Source organism: Xyrauchen texanus, chromosome 14, assembly GCF_025860055.1.
Source record: "Xyrauchen texanus isolate HMW12.3.18 chromosome 14, RBS_HiC_50CHRs, whole genome shotgun sequence".
In the NCBI taxonomy this organism is placed as follows: Eukaryota; Metazoa; Chordata; class Actinopteri; order Cypriniformes; family Catostomidae; genus Xyrauchen; species Xyrauchen texanus.
The window spans coordinates 42648535-42671409 of NC_068289.1; the positions used below are offsets into that span (position 1 = coordinate 42648535).

At 35.8% G+C, this 22875-nt stretch overlaps 1 protein-coding gene across 1 annotated transcript in view; it reads right to left on the bottom strand.

Annotated features, from left to right (window-relative positions):
* lrp2a (low density lipoprotein receptor-related protein 2a) overlaps window positions 1-22875 on the bottom strand; it is a 125682-nt gene that overhangs the window by 101078 nt on the left and 1729 nt on the right. The window contains exons 2-10 of the mRNA XM_052142456.1: window positions 11077-11190; window positions 8724-8846; window positions 8342-8458; window positions 3913-4023; window positions 3623-3736; window positions 3381-3497; window positions 3152-3295; window positions 1331-1450; window positions 1056-1184 (exon numbers count right to left, since the gene is read on the bottom strand). Of these exons, the coding sequence (XP_051998416.1) occupies window positions 1056-1184; window positions 1331-1450; window positions 3152-3295; window positions 3381-3497; window positions 3623-3736; window positions 3913-4023; window positions 8342-8458; window positions 8724-8846; window positions 11077-11190 (1089 nt within the window). The remainder of the gene's footprint in view (window positions 1-1055; window positions 1185-1330; window positions 1451-3151; window positions 3296-3380; window positions 3498-3622; window positions 3737-3912; window positions 4024-8341; window positions 8459-8723; window positions 8847-11076; window positions 11191-22875) is intronic.

The following is a 22875-nucleotide window of genomic DNA, read 5'->3' on the forward strand; positions in this document are numbered from 1 at the left end:
CTATAGTTTTTAATCTTCCTCAAAAGCACAGGCGCATCTGCCCTGCCCATTTCCTGGAATTCATCCAATGGGATTGAAGCACTGCGCATGTTACAAAACTGGCATTTGCACGTCCACGTGAAACGGAGCCTCGCGTGTCTGGGCGATAGCCTGATGACTTCACTTTGTGCGCGTGAACCCTTGCGAATAAACAGCTGCGTTACGTCTAAACTATGCTTAAAATTAATCCATATGACTCCAATGGTCAAATACATATCTTCAGAAGCGTTATGATACGTGTGGGTGAGAAACATAAATATTTAAGTCCTTTTTTGACGATAAATTCTCCTCCCTACACAGTAAATGGCGATATGCATAAAGAACGTGAATCGCCATAAAACAAAAGAAAAAGAACTCTTAGGACAGAAGGGCTGTTTGAAATTGAAGATTTATAGTAAAAAAGGGATTTAATTATTTATCTGTTTCTCACCCACACATATTATCTCACTTCTGAAGACATGGATTTAACCACTGGAGTCATATGGATTACTTTTATGCTGCCTTTATGTGCTTTTTGAGCTTTAACGTTTTAGACCCTGTTGACTTGCATTGTATGGACCTACAGAGCTGAGATGTTTTTTTTTTAATCTTTGTTTTCAACAGAAGAAAGAAAGTCATACACATCTGGGATGGCATGAGGGTGAGTAAATGATGAGAGAATTTTCATTTTTGGATGAACTATCCCTTTAAGTGAAAGCAAGCATAAAATAGCAATTCAGACATTGCAGCAAAACACAGAAGCAAAATTTTTTTTATATAGATGATTAAATAAAACACATTTAAACATAAGGAAACTCTTTATGAAACATTCTTTTATTAAACTGTTGTGTTTGTTATTTACACTGACACAGAATATCCTTGAAATCTACATAATATGCTATTCTGATTTAATAATAATAATGAGCATTGGCCATACTAGTTCAGTTCCAAAACCTAGTGATCTGCCTTGCTGTCTACTGCTACATAGGAAGCTACCTTGACATAACTGAAATGGAACCACATAAAGCACAACTCACAGGAAGGACTCGCTCTGCAGTATCTGTGCTGCTCCAGAAGATATCCCTCCTTACAGCTGCACCGATGAGTTCCGATTCCATCTTCACACAGCTGGTCACACATGCCCCACAGCGTACAGTCATCATAATCTGCACCATGAAGGAAGACATGCATAGAAAACAGAGGTAATTGGTTAAATGTCAAGTCAGCAATTGGTACATTAAAACATCTTATGGTTGACAGTTTGTTTCATTGTCTGTGACCAACCCTTTAATATCAACAAATTAAGTTTTACCAATGCAGGAGCGGCTGTCGTTACGGCTGACCAAATATCCTGTTGGACAGGCACAGGTTCCTCCATCAGGAGAGGAGTGGCAGTGATGCTCACAGCTCAGAGAAGCACAGCGCCAGATACCTGACACATAAAGCCATACATCACTTTAGAACAATAACTCAAAGACCCAAGCACACTATACAGTTTTTGGGTGAAAACTCCTTTTTACAATTCACTCGAGAGTATTTTTGAAAGACAATATTTTTGTGAAGGAAAAGGCTGTTCCAGTGTAGATAAGAGAAAAATCCTGCCGATATTTCACCTCAAAATCAAAAGTATTTGGCATTAAGAAAATGAAGGCTTTATGGACCATTAAGAGTTTTTGCATTAATACAATTAAACACCATTTCCAAAAATTCTCATTACTGTAATATGAGGAAAAGTAAAGCATTGATATTCATTTATCATGGTAGTATTTGTTAAACTACATTTAACTTAATGGTGATTTAAATCATTTAAAAAAAGAATTGTAATATTGTTAAAATTATGGTATCACTTAATAATAACAACATGGTATAAAGTATTTATAAAGCATTAGTTTATAGTTAATTAATTATTTACAGATCATTGTTCTTACATTGTTAATACATTAATAGTGCACATGCAAATTGTATGTTATACGATTTATTGTTTAATACGTTAGGGGAGGCTGTGGCTTAGTTGGTAGAGCGGGTCGGCCACTAATCTTTAGTGGTTTGGTGGATTGGTGGTTCGATTCCTGGCCCACACGACTCCACATGCCGAAGTGTCCTTGGGCAAAACACTGAACCCCAAGTTGCTCCCAATGGCAGGCTAGTGCCTTGCATGGCAGCTCTGCCACCATTGGTTTGTGAATGTGTGTGTGAATGGGTGAATGTGTCACAGTGTAAAGCGCTTTGAATACCGTTAAGGTTAAAAGGCGCTATATAAGTGCAGATTATTTACCATTTACGTTCATATATAAGCAGTCCGATAATGTTTATTTATCCTTAGTAAACAACTTGTCAATCATAGCAAACTAATGTATTTAATTTAATGCAAACCGCAGGTAAATTGTTTTTTATGAGAACAATAAAACGGTTTAAATCTGTAATTAATAAAGAAATTATGTATACATGTATATCTGTAATGAATTGGACATTTTTTGAAAGCTTAGTTAAAAATCTGGGTTAGAGTGAGGCACTTAATGAACGTGAATGGGGCAATTTCGTACTTTATGGAGCTTTATGGGTCAAATAATACACAAGTTTTAAAATAATTAATGTACGTGCTTTTATAAAATTATAAGCTTCACATTTCACACTTTAAACACTACAAATATTGGCCCCATTCACTTCCATTATCAAATTCATAAGTTGTTTACTAAAGATGAAATCCATTATCAAACTGCTTATATATATAAACGTATTAAACAATAATAAACTGTTTGCTACTGTGAACAGAAATGAATAACATGTTATTTGTACAGTATCTATTATTGTATTAAAAATGTAGGAACAATAATTTATGAATTATCAATTAACTATAAACGAATGCTCTATAAATATTATCCCATGTAGATATTATAAAGTGTTTCCAAAATTACAGTATACAGTAATGACAATTTAGTGAGACTAATGTAAAATACAAAAGACCACAAAAGTAAAATAATAAGACACATTTCACTATATAGAATTGGGAGGCTAAATGTGTGTAACTGTCATAAAAATAAGTTCATATTGCAAAAACATCTTATAGGTCCTAAAACAGGCATAATTTTCTGTTTCCAAAGCAGAATTTCTATTGAAGTGAGTGTTAACTGACTGCAGTTGCGCCCCGCAGTGGTGTTGGTTTCATCTTCTCCATCTGGACAGTGTGACGTCCCATCACAGAGGTGCTCCAGAGGGATGCAAACACCTGAAGAAGGACACGGCCATTCCCCTGGATAACACTCACGTTGGACATTATCTACACACAACAGAAACATCAGATTTCAGAGCATATTTAATGGTTCAAATATAGCATGAACAGTGCCATTTTGGGCATTATGTACCACAGCCTTTCTCATCTGCATTGTCCTCGCAGTCGTCCTCTCCATCGCAAAGCCACACCTGATGAATGCAGCGGCCGCTGGGACAGGTGAAGTATGTTCCTCTGCAGGTGGGGTAGGCTGCACACAGTAAGATGTACAAAAAGCTCCTCAAAGTTACCATTATGAAACAAATAGTTCTCAGTCTGAATTCTGATTGGATGAGCTGTGTTAGTCAGACATACTGCCAAATGAAATATACATACTGCAGTTCTGTTCATCACTTCGGTCTCCGCAGTCATCATCATGGTCACAGATGTATCCGCGAGGGACACACTCACCGTTACTGCACTGAAACTGACCACTGCTGCACCGCTGGGCTGAACACAATGAAATAATTATATATATATATATATATATATCATGTTGACTTTAAATATTAATGGATTGCAAATGTTAGCTGCAAAGTCTTGCAATGGTAAATTTAGCACAAAGTGTCCCGGCCACCACATTGTCTACAGGCTTTGTTTGTGTGCTGCCAGGGAAAGACACTCACTGCAGTTGGCCTCGTCTGATCCGTCTCGGCAGTTGAGCACCCGGTCACAGTGCTGGCTTCTGTTATAGCATGCCCCGTTAGCACACCTCAGCTCTGAGCAGTCTGGATAGACTGAGAGAAAGAGACCCGTCCGTCACTCAAGTGACTCATTCAATTGAATATACTAAAATCCTTGTGCACGGGTGGGATGATATGGTTATCTCATGATTCGGTTCAATGTAAGATATGTGGTTCACGATTCGATATAACAACACTTATTGTAACAAAGTAGAAATGTATAATTTCTCTTCAGAATAAAGTTCTCTAATACACAATATACATTTTCAAAAGTTTATCATTTTACATTTTTACCCTAAAAATGACAATTCTAAATTAATATTTTGCCATGAACTTGCATATGTAATAATGATATGAGCTGTCACTGTTTGATAAAATGTGTACAATTTACAAGTATTTACATTGAGCTATCAAACAATTGCATAACATGCACTAAAATAGTACTGTCTCTTTAAGAGTTCAACATGCATCTCGTTTTGCCTCGATATGGTTTGTGCTTTATTTTAGTGTGTGATATTTTGTAGTTTGATGTATTGTCCCATCCCTATCACTGTGTACAGATTCCACTGCTGTATGGCAGTGAGTAGGAGGTCTTAAATGAATAGTTCACCCAAAAATGTGATGTCATTATTTACTCATTTCATTCCAAATCCGTATGCTGTTATTGTTTTTCCGTGGAACACAAAATGAAAAATTTTCATGCAGCTCTTTCCAATAATGCAACACAGCTTTCTTAGGAGACACTCAAGAACCAACAGCGTTTTGGCATCAATGACATCAAACCAGGTGTAACGAGGTAGCATTTTTTATTTTTTATTTGAACATGATTGTGAAGGAGATTTAAGTATGGGAAGATTATTAGTGAATAATGATTTTAATTCTGGTTTCTCACACAAAAATATTTGACAACTTTTATGGAGTTTTTTTTTTATATTACGTTGTCACTATAGAAATTTTATTATTCTAATAAAATCACCTTTTGTGTTCCACAAAAACTAAAAACATCACTGCATACAGGCTTGGAACAGTAAATAATGACATCATTTTCAATTTAAGTGTACTTTTTGTGCAAGAAGATAAATAGAAGTCATGATAATGTAGAAGCCAAACACATTTGTAGCTGTATGATCATTTTCTAAGCTACATATTGTTTCTGTTACAGTAAAGCAGTGTGTGCAATCAGCTCAGTAATAATATAGTAGGGTACAACGGGGCTAAAAGCCCCCCGGGGTAAAAGGTAAAATAGCAACAAAAACTACCACAGCACAGTGATGTGAAAAAGTATTTGCCCCTTCCTGATTTCTTCTATTTTTGTAAAATTTTCATACTAAACTGTTTTAGTTCTTCAGACGAGATATAACATAAAACAAAGGCAACCTGAGTAAACACAAAATCCTACCACAGCATCACTATCAATTTTAAAAAAGTGGCCGCGAAATGTGCAGAATGGGCCGTGTTATGCATAACGGACAACAAAAATGGCACAGCGATATGCAGAAAAGGACAGCGACCCCCCCCCCAACAGTGGCCTTTATTTATGCAAGAGAGGCCTGCAGTTCCTTGGATATTGTCCGTGGCTTATTTGTGATTTCCTGGATGAGTCGTCGCTGTGCTCTTAGAGGAATTTTGGAAGGTCGGCCACTTCTGGGAAGGTTCACTACTGTGCCAAGTTTTCTCTATTTGGAGATAATGGCTCTCACTTTGAAATAGCTTTGTAACCCTTCCCAGACTGATGTATTTCAATCACCTTTTTACTCATTTCTGGAATTTCTTTCAACCTTGGCATAGTGTGCTTTTAGTGAGACCTTTTAGCCAAATTCATGCTGCTGAAAAAGCTCTATTTAGGGGTTGATTTGATTGAAAAGGGCTGGCAGTAATAGGGATGTCGCGATTACCCGATTTCACAATTAACCGTGATTGAAATGGTCACGGTTATTAAACCGTAAGAATCTGGAAGCTAAGGCTAATAACTTGAAAAAACAACCATGTTGTCTATTTAAATTGTTTTTACTAATAATCAGTCTTTGAGTGTGGGTCTAACTACTTGCACCACGCGTCTGTCCTGCCCTCTGCCTGGCTGGCTGTGAGGCTGTTACTATGGAAACTGAGTTCTCGAGGTGATTGTCTAGGTACGGCCGCGTGCAGAACGTGAACTTTCAGCGCACGTGAAACTCTCAAAATGAACACATGGCGGAACATCCCAGAGTTTTATCCACCAAAGAAGCAAATTAAATCAGCTATTTGGGAGCATTTTGGCTATTTAAAAAATGACACAGGAGTTGTGGAAGACGGGTATCCAGTATGCAAAAGGTGCAGACAAAAAGTGTCTGCACCTTTTGGGTTTAAAACACCTGAGGGATTACATATTGTCTCTATATTAACACAAAATCACTATAATTATACCATTGCATCCTTCCATTATTATTTATTTTCACACAAATGATGCTCCATCATTAATTTATAAAAAAAATTATAAAAATGTTCAGTCTTAAAATAAGGTGTGCCAATAGCCTCATTGTACACTACCTGAACTGACACTCGCACTAATCCACAGAGGAATCTGCAATCAACTTTGACAAACAAGAAGCATATTGTGGCCATTTTTGTCCATCAGCGATACTCTTAATCTTACAAATTGATTAAAATGCCACAGGAGCCTCCGAGGGGGGAGAAGACCCACTCCGCAGGCACATACAAACGCACACACATACACAATCCAGGGTTAAGTGATATATCTTGAATACTCATAATTACGGTTGTCACGATACAAAAATTTCAGTAGCCTATTCGTTAACAAATACCAGTAACATTTCACAACTCTCAATGGCAATTCTGATATGAGATATTATGCTGTTGAGCACACTTTTTTTTTTTTTACTTTTTAAAAGCTAGATATCAATGACAATTATACATTAAAACAATTTGATGTTTCCTTCAAGTGTTTTTCAATTAAGTAAACATTGCTTCAAATTATTTTTAAGTAGGGCCCTTTGAAACCCAAAATCTTGCGTTTTGCACTTTTTTTCAAAATGATGAAGCATTGATATACAGGTATATTCAGTACAACAGCACTCCTGCTTATGAGATATTGGTTAAACATTATCATTACAATAAATATTATTGTGAATATACATTTTAGCGTATATTACATTTTAATGTACATTTAAATATTCACATATTTAAGTCACAAGTTTAATAGAGCTTTTATTTTGACATGAAGGCATATCAGTTTATGTATGTTATTGACGGTAACTTCACACCTCCTGATAAGCTGTTGTTTAAATGATCCAGTGTGAATATTAAAGTGCAAAATGCTGCGATTTAAATATCTAAACATAGTCTGCATGCAATGCTTGCTTTACAGTGAATAAGCACTCAGTTCTGTCATCTATCTAGTTTAGCATATGAATTGCTTCGCACAGCACATGCAGATTTATTTATTCAATTACATTGCATCATTTTGCGATTTAATAGTCATACTATCATGATTTTAATTAGGTAAATTTTTTCCCAAATGTGATCCCTATTCACAATATATTCACGTTGATTATGTTGCTGATATAAAATCAAGCAATATCGTGATCAAATGTTGGGTTTCCATGTTTTATGGGGACTTTCCATAGACATAATGATTTTTATATTGTACAAACTATATATTCTATCCCCTTACCCTACCACTAAACCTAACCCTCACAGAAAACTTTCAGAATTTTTACATTTTCAAAAAACATAATTTAGTATGATTTATAAGCTGTTTTCCTCATGGGGACCGACAAAATGTCCCCACAAAGTCAAACATTTCGGGTTTTACTATCCATATGGGGACATTTGGTCCCCACAAAGTGATAAATACATGCTCACACATACACACACACACACACACACACACACACACACACACACACACACACACACAGTTGCCTCTGGAGCAACTGGGGGTTAAGTGTCTTGCTCAGGGACACATTGGTGTCTCACAGTGGATTCAAACCCGGGTCTCTCACACCAAAGGCATGTGTCTTATCCATTGTGCCACACCACCCCATATAATACATTTCACAGTAAATACATACAAATACATAGTAGAGATATTGAGTTTCATCAAAAGATATTGTTTTTGTAGCTATATATTGCCCAACATTTCGGGTTTTACCATCCATATGGGAACATTTGGTCCCCACAAAGTGATAAATACATGCTCACACACACACACACACACACACACACACACACCATATAATACATTTCACAGTAAATACATAATAGAGATATTAAGTTTCATCAAAAGGATAAAAAAATCAAGATATTGTTTTTTGTAGCTATATATTGCCCAGCCCTAATTACACCCAATCACACATGTCAGCAGCATACTTACGGCAGTTTCTCTCATCTCCTCCGTCAAGGCAGTCAGGTACATGGTCGCACCTGTATCCTCCAGGGATGCAGGCCCCGTTCGTACAGGTGAATTGTGAAGTGGAGCATGTCCTGCCAGCTGCCAGAAAACATCAAAGAGACATATTTTTCATAAGAGTGCACTGGGTGGTCGCTCATATTCGCTAAAGTGGGGTCCTCATTCTAAGACATGCACATGATGTGTCGTTTGTTTTTCAGACTTTAGCGTGCACACCTGAGATATCATGTTTCTCAAACATCCCGGGACATTACTGAGAGTTAATGGAGCTCTGAGCTCTGATGGACATAGAAATGGAAACATAAAGCGAGGGGGAGACAGACGGATACTGATAAGGAGTACTCACGGCAGTGCTGCCTTTCATCGGAACTATCCTCGCAATCCTCCTCGTCATCGCAAACCCAGTGCTGTGGAATGCACTCGCCATCACTCAAACACTGGAACTGGCCGCTCTCGCAGGTGGGCTGGGCTAGAAGAGTGTAATGAGGCTGCTTTGTTAACTAAATTAGAAGATTTGAATGGCCTGTACTAAGAGGTTTTATTCCAAAGAGCTCAATTCATTCCTTGACAGACTCCTTAAGAAGTGGAATTTAAGAGCTGACATAGAGGGAGTGAAATATATTTCTTATTTTATATATTTATGGATTATGCATATTATATAAATATTTTATTTATACACACAATGTATATATACTGTATACAATATATATACACTTATACATATATATATATATATATATATATATATATATATATATATATATATATAAGCAATATCACATGAGCAAGAGTGCTATATGCCCCTACATCAGCACTATAATTAAAAAACATTGGAAAAAGTCATAGTACAGTCATAAAAACGCATTTCTTCATGGAACTACTTGCTTATGCAACGGATCAGAATCTGCCATTGCTGGTTCAAACCAAATGATGCATCCAAGCCTCCTTTAGTAAATCAAAAATGTCACTTCAGAAATAGTATCACTGCTTGTGCTGTTTCTATCAAGTTATTGGATAAATAAGGATAGATGGATGTGTGTGTGTGTGTGTGTGTGCGAGAGAGAGAGATGGCGTGTGTGACATCACCTGTTGCCACTCCCAAGTAGAGATGCTGTCAGCTTTCTGAAGATCAGCTTTCTCAGTGGAAAAATAGTGTCCAAGTGGGGGTATTTCTCCCTATTTCGCGATAGTCGGTGCACAAGTGTCGATCACTATAGAAACCGTCATTTTAAACAGCACCCAATGTGTAATGAATCAGTCTGTTGTGTCTCTCAGCTGTGATGAGCTGTAATGCTGATGTTGTTAGTTTTAAGCCGTTGAAAGCTATTTCCTAGCTTTAGTAGTAGTAATACAAGCGATCACATAGTGTATGTAAACGGCTGATGCGGATTCACTTCACTTCACATCAACTAACTGGCTTATATTACACACAAACATAATCTTTTGCCACCACCTGCTGGCTAACATATGTAATGTAAATAAAAAAAAATAAAAAAGACAAACCATAGGTCTTACCATATCTGCACTGCTCTTACACTTTAGTTTAGAATGGCACAAACACAAGTGATGCGTCTGAGTGCTGATGGTGTCAGACCATCAGTGCTCATGGAACATCTCTCTTCCAATCAGATTCGAAGACCGGAACTAACTGTGGTATATATATATTAGGGCTGTCGATTTAACACGTTAATTCAGTGTGATTAATTTGACAAAAATGAACGCGTTAAAAATATTTACGCAATTAATCGCACCATAATAAGGAAGATTCCTGAGAAATGCAAGCTTGTAGTACCACCTGTTTACTCCAGATGGCAGTAAGCGAAATTTCAGCTGTGTGAGCATCGCACAGTTTATACAGTGAAGAAAACACCTCAGTAGGAAGAACAACGCAAACATATGTTACATTCTTGCATTCAAAACACTTCGAGCGCAAATGCGAACTAAGGGATCTCACGATGTGTTTAAAGATTGAGTATTAAACTATATTTAAATATATATATATATATATATATATATATATATATATATATATATATATATATATATATATATATATATATATACTTTTAATATTTAAAGATAACTATGTACAATTATATATTGATATAAATATGTATAATCTTTATATATTGAATTATTGTTATATGAGGGGCTTCTCAGCAAATATTTGTATATGCGATTAATCGTGATTAATTAATTGGGACACAAATTTGTATCGATTGACAGCCCTAATATATATATATATATATATATATATATATATATATATATATATATATATATATATACACGTATCTATATACAGTATATACATATAAATATATATATATATATATACATACAATATTCACTTAGATTTTTTTACCTTCTAGATTGTCAAGAGTATTTGCATTTTTTTTAAATAAACATAAAAAATATAATGAGATAATATAATTAATGCAGCCGTATGTTCCTTGGCCACCATTAACAACCTAAAATTAGGCTAACGAACCACTGTATATTACTGGGCAGAAGAATTGTATATTCTCAGTATTATTAACTATTTATTGAACATTGGCATCTTCTATTGGATTGCTGTTGCTATTAAGTCTTTATTTCATGCTTGCCATTTATTATCACCATTCAGTGTGACATAATGACTGCTTACTGTATGAGTCAGCGTGGGTAACATAATCAATCAGTGAGGACGAGATACTTACGGCAGCCTATTTCATCTGAGCTGTCCGAGCAGTCAGCTGTGCCGTCACATCTCTGACTTGCTGGAATACAAAGGCCTGTCCCACAGCGGAATGATCCCACCTCACAACCAGAACCTACACATACAAGATCAAGATATTCAGAGATGATCTGTTCTCATTATTAGTCATTAAAGGTGAAGGGTGTCATTCAGGCAGATTTTTTCAAGTTTCAAACACTCTTCTCTGGACAGAAAGAACCACTGCTATCAAAAACTACTCAAAAGAATATCAAAAAGTCTAATTGCATGAATGAAAATGTTACACAGCCTCTAGTCCTGAAGAGATTTAGCTGGTAATGCTGCAAAACAGAATTAGTTCCCACAAAAATGCTGTCAACATTCTTTCCTGTGCTTTGCCCTCTGCTATTGCCAGCTCTAAATGACAGATCACTGGAACTTTGCATCAATTCATTTTATTTTACAAAGGGAGAAAAAAAAACATGTTCATCATTTAGGCCTACACGATTACCCAATGTTGTCTCCCACAGATCATAAAATCTGACCATGATGAGTTTGTGAAGTCCAGATAGTGTCATGTAATAAGAAATAATGTAAACATTTCAGGAGTTACAAGATAAGGTTCACAGGATCTCCCCCGACGTGAACAAATACCCTTCTGTACATGACCAATCCAAACACCTCGGTTCTTACCGTTCTAGATACAAACTTGTATTATAGGATCAGGATACATGATCAATGTTTCAGATCCATTGGAATATCATTGCACATTCCTCAAAGCATTCCTTTAGACCTGTAATATACTTCTCAGCTAGCAAAATGTATCCTGTTATTTTTTAATACAATGACTTTAAAGACCTTTCCAAATTTTGATTCTCTTTTCAGTTTATCACTTTATTTGTAAGGATAAATGTCATAAATGTCATAAAGGTTCATTCAATTTCCTTTTCTAAACTATTTGTTTCATAATGTCCTGTGTCATTTATCATGTTTTTAAAGTTTTGACGAAGCAGTTTAAGATTTGTGTGTATCAAAACCTTGTACACTATAGACAATGGAGGTGCTTATTTCATTTTCAAATTAATATTTAGTCAGCTCAGATTAAACATGGTGCCTAATGCAAAATTAAATTGGAAATATTTTTTAAGATTTACACATTTAGAATAAAAAAGAAAATTATATCAAATTGAATTGAATTGTGTCATTTTTAACAAAACAAAATTAATAAAACGTAAAATATTTCGTTTTTGAATATTATTTTTAAAATCAAATTAAGGGCGGCACGGTGGTGCAGCGGTTAGCACTGTCGCCTCACAGCAAGAAGGTTGTGGCTTCAAACCCTGGTTGCCCCGGCCTTTCTGTGTGGAGTTTGCATGTTCTCCCCGTGTCTGCGTGGGTTCTCTCTGGGTAGTCTGGCTCCCTCCCACCATCCAAAAGACATGCAGGCTAGGTTAATTGGTGTCTCCAAAAAAAAAATTGCCCTAGATGTGGATGTGGAGGTGAGTGTGAGTGTATGTCTGTCTATGTGTGGCCCTGCGATGGACTGGCGACCTGTCCAGGGTGTCCCCCGCCTTTCGCCCAATGTTAGCTGGGATAGGCTCCAGCCCCCGTGACCCTGTACACAGGATAAGCGGTTGATGATGGATGGAAATCAAATCAAATTAAATTTGATGAATTATTTTCATGAAATTTAAAAGCGTAAATCTTAAAAAAAAAAAAGAATGGTCATTCAAGACCCTTTTTAACCTTCCTACTTAATAATGTCAATACATTTGTTATTTGAGCATGAACACAAAAGTTACAAAATGTAGTGCTAAAAAATTGGTTTTGACAATGAGATTTGACTGAGCTTCTTGTATGAAAACATTATGCTCAAACAGACACTTTACACTGCAAAAAAACTAAACAAACAAAACAAAACAAACAAACAAACAAAAAAAAAAAATATATATATATATATATATATATATATATATATATATATATATATATATATACACACACAGATCAGCCACAACATTAAAACCACCTGCCTAATATTGTGTAGGTCCCCCTCGTGCCGCCAAAACAGAATATCTTTCTGAGATTATATTCTTCTCACAACAATTGTACAGAGCATTTATCTGAGTTACCGTAGACTTCAAACCAGTCTGGCCATCCTCTGTTGACCTCTCTCATCAACAAGGCATTTCCGTCCACACAACGGCCACTCACTGGATGTTTTTTGTTTTTGGCACCATTCTGAGTAAACTCTAGAGACTTCTGATGTGAAAATCAGAAATACTCAAACCAGCCCATCTGGCACCAACAATCATTCATGTGATTATCTAATCAGCCAATCATGTAGCAGCAGTGCAGTGCATAAAATCATTCAGATACGGGTCAGGACCTGATTGTTGGTGTCAGATGGGCTGGTTTGAGTATTTTCCGGAAAGCAAGACAAAAATAGCCTACTGATAAAAAAAAAATATTTTTTTTGCAGGGAAATCAATAAAGCCAAAGCATCACGCATCTTCCCACTGTGATAAATGCTGAATAAACAGTTTTCTTCTCTCCTTCAGAGGTATGCATGCAGCTGCAACCACACTATTAATGAAGCATTTAGACAAGCACATTGGCATGTAATGGAGCCGAGCATACAGCCAATGAGCAGGCACTAATACAGCCCTAACTCTCCTTTTGATCTGCCTTTGTGAGTGACTGTACCTTCCCCGATGGGCTCCAGGACATATCGACACAATCAGTATAGTTCAGGAGCGGAGCTCTCCTTCGGATGAGTGGAATGTGGGAATCTAATTGTCTCTTGCTGACACTGATGAATGGTGCATGCTGTTCCTTGTCAGAAATGTAATTAGGATAAATATCGGTACCGGGTGGTACCGTAGACCTTACACCCAAATTCCAAAAGCAAAGGGAGATGCAAGGTGGAATGGGGGGGTTCTTATCACCATTTACACACACACACACACACACACACACACACACACACACACACACACACACACACACACACACACACACACACACACACAGTGTCTATGGTGAAATTTATGTTATATTCTCAAACGAAGTTGCAGCATTTTAATATAGAAATTCGATTTCAGCTAGAAATGAAAATGAATGAGTTGTAATCAGTGTTTCCATAGACACGTAAAACTGGAAAAATCAGTGAATTTAAACATTTATTTAAATGATTTTTTGCCTGGAAATGACCATGGGAAGAAAAAAAAATCTTAAAAAGTTATTGAAAAACTAAAAAAAATATTTTAGACTATTTTAGATCAAAAACAAACAAACAAATTAAATTAATAAAACTTTAAAAACATAAAAAATATGTATAGAAGATTACTCAATTTCAATTTGATGGACATTTTTTATGAAATGAAAATGTTTTAAAAAATTATTTTGAGTCAACATAAACGAGTATAATTTAGAAATAAATAATTTAAGCTAGAAATTACTCTTTTTGTGAGTGCAATCTCTATATATTTATTTTTAAAAACACTTACACAGTAGTCACGAATAGCTGGAAAAATCATGAATTTTTTTGGGAAATTCATTAGTCAAAATTTATTGAACCCTGTTTTCAACCAATAAAAAATAATAAAAAAAAATTCACCAAAAAAATGTATTCACCATTTACTCACATTCATGTTGTTCCAATCCAACCTTTTTCCAATAAATGAAAGTGAACAGTGGCTGAAACGAACATTTTATGCATTTTCAAATGTTCAAAAGAAAACATAGTGTGCACTATGAGTGCAGTGTCTTCTAACTGAACCACAACAACCATTCCATATTTAAAAAATATTAAAAGTATTGAAATGTATTCATCTCAGTTTTCAAGAACATTATCTGACCTGCTGTATCGTAGGAATCTTATGTGACTCAATTAAACAGCTTGATCGCTCATGCTCTTGCCAATAGGAATCTGAGAAGTGGACTAAACTATGAGGTCATCATTGACATTTAGCCGACCAGTAACCTTGCTGAAAAATCAGAGGTAATATGTTTAGACATCCGACTGACAACATAAAGTCTTACAGTGCAATAAAGTAATCTCTAAATGGATAGAGAAACTACTCCCTCTTGTTGTGAGATAATGGCATGTTGAAAGGCTTTCAGTACGATTTAGGAATAGTTCAGGAAAAATGAAAATTCAGACATCATTTATTCACCCTCATATTGTTTTGAAACCGTATGACTTTTTTTCCCCCTCCCTGAATGTTAGCTATCTATTTTCCATTCAATGTAAACGAAAGGTGACTGATGCCAACATTCTGCCTAATATTTTCTTTTGTGTTCCTTTAAAGAAAGAATGACATATGGGGTTGGAACAACATAAGGGTGAGTAAATAATGACAGAATTGTAATTTTTGTGTGAACTAGCCCTTTAATTTTAAATTTAGGATGTAGCAGACAGCCTGTTGATTCTATGCCATGGCAAAACAAATGTTTTATTAGCAGAGCATTTATTATGCATGAGTTCAAAGTTTATCGTATTCGTTCCCTGTGATGTACTTTTTAATAATGGATTTTGTCTTGTGCCAGAAGGCCATGGGGGGGCTGTGCTTGAGCCATGGTGCTAAAAGCTCCGTGAGGGCCTCCTCATAGCAAGAGGTCCAGACCAAACAGCAAAGCAAACCCTTTTAAAGCATGCCAGCCAAATGGGCTTCCTTTTTAACTCCTTTAGAAGCCAATTGGGAAGCAAGCCTTTTTCCTGCTCAGTTTACTAATGATAAAATTGCTGCTATGCTTGCTCAAAGGCTCTCTTTGTTGGTAGGACATGATCCGGAGGTTTCAGCCACGTCTGTAACGCACAGGTAGACAATTGGCATATACAGGATCTGGGAGGTAAGACGCTCTTATCGACACCCGCTCGCAGTAATAGAATTTTAAACGTCAAGCATCTAGCCAACAACGCGTTTCCACGCGTACTGCCATGATATGATATGTACGAAAATGAGATAAGCTAAAAGAAAAGTTCAAATAACTTAAGGACAGTTCACCCAAAAATTACAATTCTGTCATCATTTACTCACCCTCATGTGTTCTAAACCATGACTATCTTCTGTGGAACACAAAAGGAGATGATAGGCAGAATGATAGCCTCAGTCACCATTCACTTTCATTGCATGTTTTTCCATACAATGAAAGTGAATGGTGACTGAGGTTGACATTTTGACAGAATGTTTATTTATTGGGTGAACTATCGCTTTAATTAAACTGATGACAAATTGTCCACCCACTTAAAACACATTTTATAAAAGGGTTTGTTTTATTCTTGTTGGCGAGCTTACAGAAACTTAATTGAATTATGTGTACTAGATGCAATGAAAATAAGGTTTTGACAGATTTAAACTAAGGTTTCAGGACCTACAGTACACAAATGCACCTAAACACAAAACTCTATTTTTACAGAATATTAAAATAATTCTACTTTACGTTTGTTTGATATATTTGATATATTAAAACATTTTTTGGCTTGTAATATCTTTTCTGGCATACAAGAAATAAAGAATCATAATCATATTTTGGTTACACTTTCCAATAAGGTTCCATTTATAACATTAGTTAACAATATTAGTTAACATGGACTAACAATGAACATTACAACATTTATTAACCCTTAAACGTATACCTCGGTTCTTTAGAGTCCCAGGACCTCATTTCACCTCCTGTACCTCATCCATTTTTTTGGAGTTATGCACACACCTCTTTAGTATTCCTCAATCAATCTCTTATAAATAGTGTAACACACAAAAAAAGCCAAAATTGCAACTTTGACTTGATTTCCATTGTTATTTGATGAAGAAACAACATGGAAGTAAACTATAGCAAGTACAACACATGAACATTATGATACAACTTTTGTCGTTTGGGTGTAAGTTGTGCATCTACTGTATTTAGACTCAATATGTGCCTGAGGAAATGAAATTTCAGTGCGAAAGTAATGAATCCTGTTCTTGATTTGTCCTGATTTGTTGCATTATCTTTTGAGATATGACAAAATAAATCATCAAAATATATCAAAATATATTGCACTTGATCATTTTCTAATTGTCTTGAAAATATGTTGAAACATTGGCACTTTCTGTGAATTTTGTAGATCCATTTTTGATAGATATACATGCCGGGCAGGGCTGGACTGGTAATCTGGCATACCGGGCATTTTCCTGGTGGGCCGACGCACTTTGGGGCCGATCAGGGGCGGACTGGGCCGGTGGGATGGCCGCAAAACAGGCCGAATGGGCTGCTATAAGCTAAAAACGGCATGCGATATGCAGAAAAGGACAGCGAACATTGAACAACTGTATTTTTATTAACTAGCATTAACAAAGATTAATAGATGCTGCAGGTAATTGTTCACTGTCCATGATAATAAATTAACTAACATTAACGAATGGAACCTTATTGCAAAGTGTTACTTCCATTTTACAAATTTAATTGATTGCACACAATGAAATTAAGTTCAAGAATTGTCTTGCATTTCCTCAACTAAATTGAACAAGCAACGAATATGCATTTTTGTTTGTACTTTAATATGTCAAGGTCTAAAGTAATGCACAAAGGCACAGGAGTTAATCCATTTTATGAATCATTGTCACTTTCTTATGTGTAACAATAGGTTGAAAGGGCAGAATCTTATTCAGCTATACATTAAGAGACCTACTTTCATCAACCTCTGCCAAGAGTCGAAACTTATCTGCTGAGACTTTCCAAATAAATCCTGTGTTTCCTGACAGTATCAGCAGCACTGGGAAAACTGACAGGTAAAGTGCACAGCACAAGGCCTATCCTATTCCAGCACTCAGCAAAATGAAGCATTTAGCAGCGGCTGTCCCTGTAATTTCCTGGGGTGGCTTTAAAAAGGGTTTTATTTGGATGTCTTAACCAAGATTGTGTGAATGACAACAGTTATATAGGACAGCCATGCGATTGTCCCACGGGCCATTGTGAGGAAGTGGCTTGTATTATGCAAATGATCTCCTCCTGTTGATAGGGTCTGAGCTTGTTTCTCCTTCCTTCATAAATGTCTTTGCTCACCCTGTTTTGTTCTGTTTGGTTTCCTCTCTCTCTCTCTCTCTGCCTCCTCTCTGGCCATGTCTTTTCTAATTAGCCAACTTAAACCCTCAGCAGGCGAGAATCCCCAAAACTATCTGCAGGGATAAAACAAGGGACGCGCCAACGTCTGGCCACAAAGAGAGTGCGGTGGAGGAATTTTCATTAGAATGAAGCCTTCTAAAGACTTAGACCCCACTGAGAGATCACAAAGGCACAATGGGGCCGACTGGCGGGGCTGCAGCCCTATAACTGAACATGTCAGCAAGCCAAAAGGGCCAATGGAGATGGATAGTAGAATGGGGGAATACAGTAGAGCTTCCTACGAGAAGGAAAGCAAAAAAGAGGCCCCCAGCGCCCATCCTCCTCCATTCCGACAGCCCTCCTTCCTTTAAAAACACTACAGGCACTTGCCAGCCACTAGCCCCCCAAAACATCTCTTTCCAGTCCCGCGGGGGCCTTGGTGGAGGCACTGCCTCTTTCATCAATACCGCCTTGTTTTGGATGCAGTCGAAGTGAATGCATGTGCGGGAATGGCTGGCAGAGTTGAGCGCCAGGGCTGGCCAGCCATACTGTGGAGGAGGGAGCTGCAGCCTTCTTCATATGGAAATGGATGATGCAAAAAGCAGTCAATTGCTTTACAACTGACTTTGGCTCGCACCGCTAAACTGAATCGAGAGAAAGGACCCACTGGTACGCTAAGGCAGCTTGGCATTGACAGCGAGTGGAAAGGAGGCAAACATGGAGTCGGGGAGCCTATTAAACCATGCAAATCAGTCCCATCAAACTAACCATTATTTTAATTGTAAAATAACTCTTGTGTACCATGGAAGAAAGAAAACAATAAGGTTAGGAACGAGATGAGGAAGCAAATTACAGGCTATTGACATAGATCTGTCACTTGAATTGCATAAATAAATATTGAATGAGTTAGTTCCAAATTTGTTCACAGATATTTCCTTTCTTAAAATTTAGAGTTCGATAGGAGGCTAAATAAAATTTGATGCCAGTACTGTATCGGTTATAAATTCTGTTTGTTTATTGGTTGGTCTATGTGGGATTAAAAGTAGTATCTTTCACTCAAACTAAATATTTTAGTAAATTATTTAAGATTTACACATTTTAATTAATGGCATTTTTATAACAAAATTCCACCAAATTTTAACAAAATAAAATTCATAAAACTTAAAATACATACGTTTTTTATTTAAATTTTTTTCTTAAAGATTACAATTCAGTGTAATTGTTATGAAACTGAAATGCATAAATTTGAAAGCCAGGTACTATGATATGTTTTGGTTTCACTCTGATTTTGTTGAGATGACTATGTTGGCATCGCCCAATTGGCGATTAACAGAAATGGCCATTCCGTCAAGCGTCGGTTCAAAAATTTACCATGTCAGTGGATCGCACACAGTTTCAAAATGTTTCAAAAATATGGAAAAAAATATATATAATAATTTTAAGATTTACGCATTTTAATTTCATAACAAAATTACATACAATTAAATGAGTATCTTTAACAAAATACAATTTAAAAAAAATGTATATTTAAAAAGTTTTATTAATTTAATTTAGTTAAAAATGACAGTTCAGTTTGATGGAATTTTGTTATGAAATTAAAATGTGTAAAACGATAAAAACAGTCAAAAATATTTTTTTGAGTGAATACAATGTCAACTGAAAGTTTATGCGTGTGAATTTATGTTTCTCATGATCTTAAAAGCCTTGCGGTCTTATTATTAAATGCTTGAAATTAGTTTTGTACACAAATATAAATTGTGCCTACATATTAATTTAATTATAAAACTATAAATGTAATTTCGAATTGTTTTTGAATTGGATCAGTTGCACTGGATAGTGAAGGAAAGTGCCTAGCATACACTGGGGAAAGTGGTAATCTGCAACTGTCATCTCAAGAATTGATTTCTAGATGATTTAAGCAATGATAATTAATATATTGGTGTATTTGAATAACTTTTTTGGACTTGTATAAAATGTGTTCATTTAGATGGTACCACACAAAGCACATTCAGCGTACATGGAAACACCTTCAAACTGTTTCAAAAGCATCTCAGGATACACCTCATAAAGAGAGAATGCCCTAAGTGTGCAAAGCTGTCATCTACATAATTTGAATACTTCCATTAGTTGGTTACTTTCATAGTTTTTATGACTTTACTGTTATTTTAAAACATGCCAAATAGTGATACTAAAGAATGAATGGGTGTATACAAACTTATAATTGACCATGTATACTAAGAGAAAGTCTTAGTATAACAAAAATGAAACATTTTCTCTTTGCTGTTACATTTGCATATTTTATGTTGGTTTTAATAAAATGTTATATTCATTTAAAGTTTAAACTATTATACAGTACTCTCTCTTTGTGAATTTTTACAATCCAGTGTCATCATCAAACACAAATGCCATCACACAGGCTTCTCAGCTTTCTGTCGGCATTGCGGCAGTGACTAATAGGGCCACTGAGGGTGCTGTTTACACCGAGGATTAGAAGTCTTCATTAGTGCCAACTGTGCTAACTTCTGTTCCCGTTTCTAATACAGCAGCCTTGTTGCCCAAGGAATAAGACCGGAAAGGCCCCGAAACATGTGTGAGGTTTAAAGAGCACGTGCAGAAGAGGAAAAGGGGGATTTCTGTATTTTCTTTCTGTTCAAATAACAAACTTCATTAGTGTTTCTTTAGCTTACTCAAACATTGCGTAATACTTTAAAGGCAGGAATAGTGGACCTTAAATTCTTGCTAGAACAATAGACAATATCAAAGCTATATTACAGGCTCATTTTCGAAATCATAGCTATCTTTGTGTGCGACTTACTTTGGATAAGAAGCATCTGTTAAATGCTAAGAAGCCAGCCTTGATTGATTACCTTTGCAAGTACGAAAGTCAATTGAAAAAGCATTCTTCTATGCACCTAAGTTATGCACCTTAAAGAGAGCTGACAGCCTCTGCCATGTATCAAACTTATATCGAAATCATGTTACAGATCATGAGGTCACGCACTGATCCACATCTGATTGAGTCTACTGAACTAGACCTCATTGCTCGCTGATCTTTTCGGTATTGTCGTTACCCGGCACATAATAAAAAAGCACTGTGAGATGATGCAGGTGAATGTGACATGTCCTTTTAAGCATTACTATCTGAAAATGGCTAATATGTGACTAGTATCTGTAGGTCAACACAGCACTTTGCTGGGAAAAAAAACAAGTTATGAAGATTCACCATCATCAAAATTTGCTGGCAATGAGTAATGTACACATGGTAGTAAATATTAATTTATACAGGGTTGTTATACAAGACGGTTAATAAATACCATGAAACAGAGGTGTCAAAATATTTTAAATTGTGCTAACTCTAGTACTTTCTAAGTAACCAGTAACATTTTAAATGAATAAGTCACTTAAAAATGCAAATTATGTTATTAATGTGTCATCCTCTTGTCCTTGGCAAAAAAAAATGTTTTCCTGACAAGTATTTTTTTGTTTTGTTTTCTAGTAAAAATATCTAAATATTCTTAAGACAAGATACATTTACTTGACTTGTAAAATTGCATAATATTGTTTTGTCTTGTTTTCACAGAAACTTAAAAGAAGAAAAAAATATAAGAGAAATTTTATTTTATTTTTCTTACCCCATTTTTTGTTTTGTTTTAAGCATCAAGTTTACTTAATTGTGGCAGATTTCTCTGAAAACAAGACCTAATATTTTATGCCATTTTGCTTATCAAGTAAATACAATATATCTTGTTTTAAGAATATTTAGATATTTTTATTGAAAATAAGACAAAAATACTAATGAAGAAAATTATTATATATAATAAAAATGATGTAAAACTGCAAAAAAAAATTATGTATATATATATATATATATATATATATATATATATATATATATATATATATATATATATATACAAATCTTTCTTTATTCCATGGAACACAAAAGAAGGTATCTTGAAGATTGTACTGGCCACCCTTTTCCATGCAATTACAATAAGTGGGTACTGTAGCTTTCAAGCTTAAAAAAGGATGCAAAAGTATCTTAAAAGTGGTTCAAATGATTCTGATGCCATAGAAAAGCTTTGTGAGTACCAACCAAAACTTAATTTCTCCTTCATTCAAGTTTGGAACAACATGAGTGTGAGTACAAGCATTGTGCATTGACCGCATTTTCATTTTTCGATTATCTGTTCCTTTAACATGAACATTACCATCTAACTAACTTGTAAAATCATTAAAGACCTTTGACCCCAGCACAAAATACTAGGGTCTGAAGCTAAAGGCCCAAGGGACCAACAGGAAGTGAAGCTCAATGGATTACGGAAAGTAACCTGTCCTCCTCCAACAAGACCCTTTTGGTAATTTCCTCTGAAACACATGCTGAATAAAGCTGGATTACAGGAATTCATTCCTGGCTCACATTTCTGAGGAGATCAATCCATGCAACAGCCACAAACTTTAGCATAGCACTATGAATTCCAAAAGTAATGCACGAGAAGATGCACAAATTGAAACCTTAATAGTCTAGAAACTATTCTAAGATTAAAAATACACTTAAAGGGTAAGTATAATTTACTCGGCCTCATGTTGTTCCAAACATGCATGACTTTATTTCTTCAGTGGAACACAAAAGGAGATGTTATAGGAAGAATGATTGGGACTGACAGCCTCAGTCAACATTTACTTTCAATGCATGGAAAGAAAAGATGCAATGAAA